The sequence below is a fragment of the Coturnix japonica genome, chromosome 11 (assembly GCF_001577835.2).
Source record: "Coturnix japonica isolate 7356 chromosome 11, Coturnix japonica 2.1, whole genome shotgun sequence".
In the NCBI taxonomy this organism is placed as follows: Eukaryota; Metazoa; Chordata; class Aves; order Galliformes; family Phasianidae; genus Coturnix; species Coturnix japonica.
Window position 1 is genome coordinate 2,699,778 of NC_029526.1, and position 10,713 is coordinate 2,710,490.

Below are 10,713 nucleotides of genomic sequence, written 5' to 3' on the forward strand. Positions count from 1 at the left end.
TTTTTACTAATCTTCTATGGGATTCACAGTTTTACTGGATGTTTTTCGGTCATGTATTAGAAAAAGATCCTTATGGATGCAGGCTATGCTGTTTGACAAGAGAATTCTTGGATGTGATAAGTGAAATGTGGGAAATGAAACCATGGGTTACCTGTTACAGGTGAAAGGACTACAGCTAACCTCACTGGAACTGGTCAGAACATTTAGGTATGGCATTAAAGAGCAACATTCCTCTGAGATTCTATACAGTGGTAGATCTGTTTGCTGAACTTGAGAGGGGAAAGATGGCAGGGAATCTCACTGCAGCAGAGCTGAGATGAATCAATACAGTTTACAGTTTGCATTTCATCGAGGCACCTTCACACAGTTTTAGCTCCAAGTAAGTTCACTAAGGTCACTTAGATGAGATTTGATACTTTGGAAATGGTGGATAAAAAGGAGAATTAAAAGTAGTCTAAAATTCACTTCTTACCTTCAGTGGCTACATCCTCAATTTTAACTTTGTGCTCATGAGCCATGTAGCCCAGAATGGAGAAAATTGCAAATCCTGAGATGAAGCTTGTGACACAGTTAATGGTGCTAGTCAGCAAAGCATCCCTAATTATGGAGAGAAAAATAGCCCAGTAGAAAAGAAAGTAATATTAAGGTGGGGACTGTTAGAAAGATAGAAGTTTCACAAGACTTCCCAATTATACAATAGCCATGAACATCAAAAGCTTGTATCAGCATACACTAGAAAACGACCTACTTCTGTTTCCTAATTTGATTTAACACTGAGTTCTGCTCAAAAAGAAAAGCAGTATAGTATCAAGGAGTAAATTCATCATCCTGGTAGCCATAACTAGCCATAGGAAAAGAGTGGCCTGAGAAGAGAGCCTCACTAGAGAATGCTTAAAATAGTCTGAAGCAATTCATGTGAACAGATGTGCAGGAACATTTTCAGATAACTCCAGTGAAGTTTTAGCAAGCTGTGCTCCCGCTCAGATTAATGATAGTTATCTGCTGTAGTAAGGTCCCTTCATCTATGAAGCCATCTAGGCATTTAAAAAACAAACCCACAATACACTTTTAAAATCAATTTCTACAATATTTAACCTTTAAACCAAATTGGCTGTTGTGGCAAAGCTGTTGTTTCTTCACTCTGCCACAGTATTATGATAGACAAATGTGTTTTCATTTGTATTAGCAGCACCTATCACCAGACATAGCTCAAGGACAGTCGGGCCATGTGTCTCTAATGAACATGCCTCCCTAACCTACTGAATGCCTGATAAGTAGTCTTCTGCTGGACATGACCTTTAGAATAGAGGAAATATCTCAGTGAACATTAGTGATGCCAAATGGTGCTTCAATAAGCAGAAAGTAAATATTTCCTCTCATCAGTTATGCTACCTGGAAACATAGGTGGCAAATACCAAACTTTGTTCTCCTCTGGATATTACTATACTTTGACAACACTAAAGAATTTGTCTTACAGTGAAAGCAGGTCTTGTCAAGTAACAGTGGACAAATATAGCAAGCTAAGAACTAAATAGTATGATTCACATATAGTCTTTGGTATTTTCATAGTTTCAAGTGTATTTCTTCCATTTCGGAGCAAAATTTCTCAGAATATAGAGGACAAAAACTGTTTTTCAGGAAGCAAATTGTCAGTTTAATGCAAAATCAATTGCAGAAGATAATAAGCAATATTTGGACAATGGTTGTGGCTAGCTTTCCAGGTGATGGGTTCTCAAACCTGCTAGTATCACCTACTGTAAGCAATAAGGGGATCTAAATTCACTCCAGGTTAAGTATAAAGTTCTCTGAAGTCAGCGAAAATATTCCATACTTTTAGGTTTCAATCCATTTATTCAAATCTTTGTTCTCTTGCATCCTTAATCTAGTAGTTGGCAACCCTGCCCAGGGGGTGGAGAGGTGGTGAAACTAGATGATCTTTAAGGTGCTTTTCAACACAGACCATTCTATAATTCTTTGATCCTTCCACTGGTACATATTTGCTATCCATCAGTTCACAATGTATTTATAATAAGCATTCTTTCTGAATTTATATTGCAAGGGAATTCTTTTTTAAAAGATGCTTGTTTTCATTCCAAGGTGGAATGTTAACAAAACTTCCAAATGTTGGAAGTTCTCAGGAGATGCAGAGCAGCTTTGGTTGGATTTTCATGGCGGTGATTCAGCAGAACACTTAAAAGCTGACTTGATTTAAAGAACATTCCTAAACTGGAGCTCGACATAAAATATCGAAACAATCACACAACACTAAAACAGTTCTAGAAACTGGAATCCTTCTGCTTTTAGTTCCTGGACCAGTAAGCTTTAATCCTCTGTTCGCTGTTGCTCTTAATGGTACGTTTGAAAGGCAAACACAAGCACAGTTTACACAGCTGTCTAAAGTCTTAACCCTAATCCTGTTCTGTTTTGCAGTGCAGCAGATATCTTGGCAAGTTCCTGTTACTAAAATTTCAGTTAGACTGTTTCAAGTTTTGAGTTTGTTGCTATGTCCACACAAGTCTGACCATCATTAATATATGACTGAAGATAAAAAGGTACCTTAGCATTTATTCCTGCTGCATTTAACAAGTAAAGAGTATTATTCTGAAACAGTAATGAAAGAATAGTTTGTCTTACCTGTAACAGTTGTTGTCAAACTTATTGTAACTGGCAAATGCAATTAAAACACCAAACCCAGCTCCTAAGGAGTAAAATATCTGAGTAGCCGCATCAATCCATACCTGCATAATGACAGCAACATTGTCAGAATGTCGGTTCAGTTTAAAAGTTACATCAGGCAAATGAGAGGATGGTACAAAGCAGATGGTATAGAATGTAAATGATCAGTTCTCATGCTCACAGGAATGTTAAGTGTTTAACAGGAATTGGTAAAGGCTAATGCAGTGGACAAGCCTGCGGAGCATGGACTCTGTGGGGAGTCCACTTGGTTCTGTACTTCAGAGCTTTTGATGAGTACTGAACTGATTAGATGAATTTTTCTCCTGGCTGGCAGGAATGCATTTCCACCAGTTCTTGTTCCAAGTTAGTTTGGAATGTACAACCAAACACCTAAAATAGTTTCTGGGTCAAGAGTTACAGGACATTTTCTTTCCCATAAGACAGCCTTATTCATGGGACTGTAATTATGCTTTAGACAATGCTTTCTTTCTTCAGATGCTGAAGCATGACTGAAATGCTGTGAACGGAACCATCCAATTTTTTTCCCCCCTCTTTCTTTCTCACTTGTTTGGAGAAGGAGTTCCTCCTGTGATAGTCATTAAATGTCAGGTTAGACACAGCTCAGACATTTCCAGAACTGTCCACTAGGGAAAACTAATTAAAATGCTGTAACATGTTCTGAAATGACTCTCCAGCATGCTGCTATCATGCTATCCGCTCATGATGTGCAGACAGCTGTCAGGAACAACACCATAGCGCTGGATCAGGAACCTGAAAATAGTCTCCACTGATTAATGGGGGTTTCATTTTTACAGTTGTTGAACAGAGATATTTATTTAAACAAACATCTTCCAGCTAAATTCATCAAGGGCAACAGAGTCAATGGAGCAAATAATTCTCAGCGTTTCTAAAAATGAGATCTTCATCTTTGGCTAAATCTGCCAAGTACTCCAGACGACCAAAAGCACTGGATTTTATTTTCATCCCTCTATTACAAGATCAGACCCAATTCATCTATTTAGTTGGGACACTATAATGAATCTAGGATGCTTATGAACTCCATCCAATCCATCTGAATGTTAATGCTAAGCCTTCATATTTTACCCAAGCCAAAGAAAGAGAGCTTTATCCTAGGTTAACATGATGCATGGGAGCATTTATGCTAGTGATCTGTTTTCTCACTGTAGACACTTTCAACAACTGCTTGCTGACGTCTGAAAACTGCTCATTGAACTCTGGGCTTGGAAATAACTATTGAGAGTTGATAATTACTTTGAAGAACAATCCATGGTGTTTACAGTAAACCAGGGGAAAGGTAGATATGGTTTTCTCAAGCTGCATCTCATATAGGGATTAAGGTCATGGATCTCTTACTAAATAGAAATATAACCCCGTAAAATGAATTCCTTGCTCATTTCTCTTATATCCTTAATGTTCTGCCTCCACACAAAGGTGAAGATCAAATAGGGTTGTACTCTTCAAAGAGCGTTTTTGTGAGTGAGAGTATAGGAGAAGTGTAAAAATTCCTGTTCTTTTCTTCTTCTTTTTTCTTTTTTTTTTCAGAAAGTGCTGACCATAAATTGTATGCCTGAAATATTTTAAAATGCTTTTTTTTCCCTAAGTTATATTTATATGTGCGCTACCTTCTCTTGCTATTCAGCTACTGTTAAGTCTGTGTAAGTCCTGTTGATGCAAGTAAGAGATCAGCAGGTGCCTGCCAAAGGAGTTTCCTGTATGTTTAGTTGTCTGTTCAGTCTTCACTCATAATTTCCATTTCCTAATCACAGGAAAATAAAGTTGAATGAAAAAAGAACAGAAACTGGAAATTCTGTTAGGACTAAGACCAAATGCAAAACATTATGTTTGTTATAATGAAATGAGACAGAAGATGACCACTGGGACTGGTTCTTCTGCAGTTTATGTCCATAGTTTGTGCTGAATGTCTTCTGATAATTATTAAAACATATTTTATGGTAAGATACTGCTCTTATATGCACTGGAAGTGGAAAAAAATAATCAAACATTTTACTGTTGACTGTCATCTGTGTTTCCAGCTTTCTTTGTGGTTGTTCATACTATAATATATTTAAATACATGTCCTTTTCTTGTGTATATGGATTTAAGGAATCCATATGCTGTGTGGATAAGAAGCACTGTGTGCACCTCCAGATGCTATACACTCTTCAGAAAACTTGTTAGGGTGTATGAAAGAGTTCCTACTTCTCAATGTCTGATTTAATTCCATCTGTAACTCCGATTCCTTTAGTAGAATGGAAATGTAATTGCCTTTCTACAGAAATGTTTAATGTGTCCTTTTGTGCACTGGGGATGATTACTGGGACTTTTATAGCTCTTGGAATTTCAGCAAGGAATGTTGTTAGGCATTGGTCTAACAAAGAGGTCCTCAGGGGAATATGTTTTCCTCTTAATAAGAGAGAACATCTGTGGATTCAATGAGTGAGAGCTGAGGTGTCTTAGGGCTTTCTCACTGCTGTGTAGTATATGGCCTTAGAAAATGAGAGGACCTTAACATGGATCCTTTGCAGGATGCTTTAGTGCCTTGTGCAGGAGCACAGGCAGAGACTGCCGCAGGTCATCACTATGACTTTTTTTTTTTGTTGGGTTCATCATTTGGGAGAAAGAAATCATAAATGAGAAGCAGTTTGGGAATTTTCTCTTTATCTGCAGTCTCTTATTCTAGAGCAAATTTTTAAAGTTATCTGAAAAGCTTAGTCATAGCAAGAAATACGTTCAGGGTCAGCCAAGCAGCAGCTGCAAAAACGTTAAGACAAGAAACAGCAGTGACCAGAAGAATCCTTCCAAATGCAGAAGACAGCTGTGAGTATGGAGGCCTAGATGCAGAGCTGATGCAAGCTGAAATTGCTCCATGGACATCCAGAATGTGCAATGTTTTTTCTCAGCAGTACTTAAAATATGAAAAATCAGGATAGAATGTATAGGAAACATACAGTTCAGCTACACGCTGAATATACGGACATCTCTAAGAGCTTTCCAATTTTCAAGACAGTTCATTTCCTACTAGTAGGACTACATCCACAGAGATATTCTGAGTTGTTTCTTAGACAGCATTGTTTTTAGAATAGGACTGTGGAAAAATCTATTTGTACTCACCAGACCATTGTTCACTGTTGGTCTGAAATGCTGACAGTTTCATCAGTTAGTGACTATACTTGTGCATCTTGACTTAAATGAATGCAATAATTTGTACTTTCAAGGTACTCCACTTGAGTTGGTTTGGGTGGAATTCATGAGAATGTCACACAATGTTAAGTGATACGGTGAAATGTACATTACTTTCTATAGAAAGATGAGAACATTGTGCTATTGGATGTGTCCTTCATATGAATGACAGTGATTATGTGAGTTAATACCCTGACTTAGTATATATTACAGAGCTTATAGGCCTGGATTTTTGTTTGCCAGTTTAATGTTTTGCCAAGTGATTCAAAAAGCAAAATTTTCTTCTTGAAGTAGTTCTCAGCCTTTAGAGAGCTGAATTTTTTATCATTCAGTTTTCATGTGCAATACCTTTTTGTGTTATTTACAGGGTGCACAGTCAAAGACTGGACTTTTCAAGGAACACATGTACCTGAAACAGCCCTTGGGCAGTTTCTTAGTGATCAGTACAGTCTGAATTCAGGCTAAGGTACTCCTGTGATGGGGGATGCTGGAAATTCAGACTACCAGAACTAGTATGTATATATGGTGTATATATGGTGTATATATGGTATACATATGGTGTGTGTGTGTATATATATATATGTATGTATGTATGTATACCAGAAATAGTATGTATTCAAAAGCAGAAATTTGACTGTAGTATTTTCAGAATTTAGATCTAATAATTTCAGTTTAGTCATTGCAATAGCAGGTTTAATAACACAGAATGAGAGCAGAAGAGTACACTTACCGTGGCTTCTTTTAATCTTCTGAAATCTATATGCAGATATGCATTTATTCCATTGTATGCACCAGGCAGGGTTATTCCATGTATTAACAAGACAAATAATACAACATAAGGCAAAGTGGCTGTTATCCATACAACCTGCAGACAACAGAGATCCTAAAGGTTAATAAGTTGTTACAGAAGATTTAAGAATGTGTGAAAGATACAGCTGGTACTTTCTTGGTTTTGTCCATACAGTTCTATGGAGAAGCTCTTTATTGTAGGCCTTGGAGGAAACACTGTAAAGCATAAGGAAGGGTCTGCTGTCATTGCCTGATATTGAGTGATACTTTCATGGAAATCTAACCCCAGAATTTCTGGTGAGATGTTTTTGGAGGGATATCAAAGAGAAACTTCAAATTTCTTTTCTTAGGCATTTATTTTCCTTCTCATGGCATTTTATGTAACAACAAAGCATGAAAACATCAGTATGTTTGGCTAAGAATGGGGTGCACATCAGATAGTTTAAAGCATCTGTGTCTTTCATAGTGTTTTCTGGGTGAGACTACCAGTGCAGAATTGAAAATGTTCTAGTAAAATTTCCAGTCAAAACTTCATGCAAGCAGAATTGGTAGATAGAATAACAGTTGAATCTGGATTGTGTTCTTCCACTGCACATATACAGAGGTCTCTCACATGATTTAGTCCCTGAAGATCCCTCAGATGCAGTGATTTAATCTTTTGTTCCCAAAATAAGGACACTTCTTAAGGAGACAAAGAACGTAGTTGAGATAGAAGGACAATATTATCTCTACCTTTCCTGAAGTCTTCACGCCTTTCCACAGACTAAAGAAAAGAATGATTACCACCACCAAGAGGCAGAGGGAAAGTTGCCAGCGAGGCAAGCCAAGGTCGTGGATTCCACGGCTTTCATGCAGGTGCAGAACTCCTCGCCTGCATACCAGATACACAGAAACAAAGCCAAGTCACTGGGGGAAAAGGGCTCATATCTATCCCATCCTGTGGGCAGTGTAAATGGATGCATTGTGCTAGGAGCTGCCCCATAGTCATATGCTGTGCTGCTTCCCACATTTTGGAAGTGTCATTCCTTATCTTCTAGTTTATTTGCACGCTGAGCAGATGCCCAGAGAGGCTGCAGAATCTCTGTCCTTGGAAATTTTAAAGCTTGGCCAGTAAAGACCCTGAACAGACTGATTTACTTTTGAAGTTGTATTAGATATCCCTCAGAGATCTCTTTCAACTTAAATTGTTCTGTGGCTCTAGATAAGCAAGCAGCTGGCTTCCTGCACCACAGGCAGTGAGTTTCTGATTGAATAGGCTACTGTGAGGCTGCAAATGGGTAAAGTGGTTGGATAGGAAAAGCAACAGTTGGTGAATTCAAAATGGACATAGAACACTTTGTTGTTCATTGACAATAGCAGAAGCAGAGTAATTCTTTTTAGATCAACAAAAAGAAATGTAGAAAAAAGTATTTCTCCCAAGGACTAGTGATGTCCATTAGAACTGTCAAAACATATTGTGTGCACAAGACAGAGGGATGTGGTTAATGTTACCATGAATCTCCCTTCCTTCCATTTGTTCTGTTCTGTTGAGGGGTTGTGTTGCTTGTTCAGATCTACATAGAAATATTTCACTTAAAGCTATGTTTGCAAAGAGGAATGTCATTGTGTTTAGAGCCCTGTACCATGGGGCAACTGCAAAGCTGACTCCTGGTTCTGGATTAGCTCTATGGATTGTTGGCTTGGGGATGCAATTTCTTTGTGTTTCGTTGTCCATTCAGAACAAATAATTGTGATCTTTCTTTCTCCTCCTCTTTCTCTATTGCCTTTATTTGCTATGCACCACTTAGGTAAGATAGATTGTTGATCTCAACTGACACTGTGATAACAGGCTTAGCACTGTGATAACACAAACAAGTGAAATTGATGAATCCCCTATCAGTGGAGGACCTTGATATATACAAGATAACTGCATTTTGGAGCAACTGAAGTACAGAGTGATTTACCCTCTGTGACTGCAGGCAGGTGGACAGTAAAGCCTGAAGATTCCATTCCTGCCCCGCTAACTGTGCATATGTTCTCTTACTAGATAGCTGGTACTTCATAGATATCTTCAGTACTTGTCTTATCAGGCCAGAGATGAGTCAGAACTCTGAGACAGAGCAAATCAGTGTAAACTTAAATGGGGAAAACTGAATGTGTGTCTATACTAATTTAACTGTAGAAGCATGCTGGGAAGATAAAGGCCCACTGATACAACCCATTTAGTAATCTACAAGTGTAGCATATAATTCCATTTTCATACCAAAGGTATCTAAATCTGATTGGCCAAGGACTTAACAGTTCTATAGCTTCTCATGTTGGTGTTCAGTAGGAAATACTGTATCCTTGGACTGCTACTATTTTATATCCTCAGTTGAATAAAAGATTCTTTTAGAAAACATCCTCCTAAAACAAGCAGCTGCTCGATTCCTGTGGCACTACAAAGATAATTACATGTGAGGCATTAAAACGGTAATGACAGTGTGTCTGTAGCATATATTCAAAGAACCTTCCTATTTAGAACGTATGAGTTTAACTCTTATTATACAACCTGTATAGCTAAATCCTCAGCTGTTATCTGTCTAAACAGCAAAATGATGAGAGGCAGACTTTTTTATATCTCATTTAAAAAAATTATTAAATGTAAACCGGTAGGTGGATCTAATTCAGCTTTTCCCTAGAGAGTGAATGGAAGCTATTTGCTATTCTGCTGGTAGAGTGTGTTTTCATGGGGATCCAGAAGTGTGAATGGATTGTGGGCAGAGATGCTTGATTCTGTTCTAAACTTACCAATTTAAGCAGTGTTAAATATAGTTGGATAAAGCATGACAGATTCAGATATGAAAATCTGTCCAGAGACTGGAAGAAATTTTGCAGTCTGTGCTGTCGCAGTTATACTATTACCATTATTATAGTTGGATGCTATGAAGTCCTTTGGATTACAATATGTAGATGAACCTTTAGAAGAACAGAACCTGAACTTGCACTCTTTGTGTCCGTTTAACCTTTTATTCTTCCTGCCTAAACATTTTTCTGGATTTTAAAAGAAACCTGCTTCCTTCTGTTTGCTCTCCAAGGAGCAGCTAGTAACGTATTGATGTTAAGGAACACTTGACAGAACTGCTACTTCAAGTGTGGCATCCCCAAGATTTTTCAGGAGCTTCTCCACACCAAGAGTTCTGCTCCCTTAATTAGGATAAGGGATCATAAAATAGGAAGAGAAAAAATATTCTGTAGCCAGTTAAAACAGCTGTGTAACTGAGCAACTAGGCAAGGACATCTTAATAAACCCCCACTGTTTCTGAGATTGATTCCTGGTAGATTTTGCTTCCTCTTCCTTTATTTTTATTTTTATTTTCCTTTCTGACCTCTTAAGTCCAATAAGCTTTCTGAAAAAAACCCTTTCTGAAGGTGGCTGGGAAGCAAGTTATGAGTGTTTACCAATTAGAGGCTATGTTTGGGTTCCAGCTGCAGCAAAAAGCAAGAAATCTAGCAGCTAGACTGTGATTTGAATTCAGATGTGCTGACATCTGAATAGATGGAGAGGAGAAGCAGCAGTCAAACTATTAGACTAGACTTTCTTGGCTTGAAGGATAGCTCCAGAATGTACTTTGTAAAGCACTCATTTTTTAACAAGGGCAAATCTGAAAAGAGTTGAGCATTTATGTTCATCAGTGTTACCATACATCAGAAATGCTATAGAAAATCCAGTTAGCAGCTCAGTTATGCCACGATTATTCCTGTTTCCCATCAAATAATACTTTATTTCAGGAGCAGCTGAGGCTGAGGCTGCTTTCCCTCTGTTTCTCCTAAAGCCACTGCAGTGAAAGATGTGAAAGATCTGTGCCTGGCTACTTTAGATTATACTCAATTGCTTCCCTTGCAATGACCACAAAGAAGAAAATGGGAAATAAGTGGTACTGCAAGATTCTCCATTCATAAAGCTTTGAGCCTGAAACATTCGAGTTCAACCTGTTGATATTACAGCAGAATAATGCAAGATGCCACATCCATTCCTATACTGAAGTTGTCTTACTGAAGGATCATCCCATTTCTTAGTGCTATAAA

The 10,713-nt window shown here is 38.0% G+C and overlaps 1 protein-coding gene across 1 annotated transcript in view; it reads right to left on the reverse strand.

The window, feature by feature from the left end:
- SLC6A2 (solute carrier family 6 member 2) overlaps positions 1–10,713 on the reverse strand; it is a 65,823-nt gene that overhangs the window by 23,488 nt on the left and 31,622 nt on the right. Inside the window, exons 4-7 of the mRNA XM_015873888.2 lie at positions 7,399–7,537; positions 6,608–6,742; positions 2,635–2,738; positions 473–597 (exon numbers count right to left, since the gene is read on the reverse strand). Of these exons, the coding sequence (XP_015729374.2) occupies positions 473–597; positions 2,635–2,738; positions 6,608–6,742; positions 7,399–7,537 (503 nt within the window). The remainder of the gene's footprint in view (positions 1–472; positions 598–2,634; positions 2,739–6,607; positions 6,743–7,398; positions 7,538–10,713) is intronic.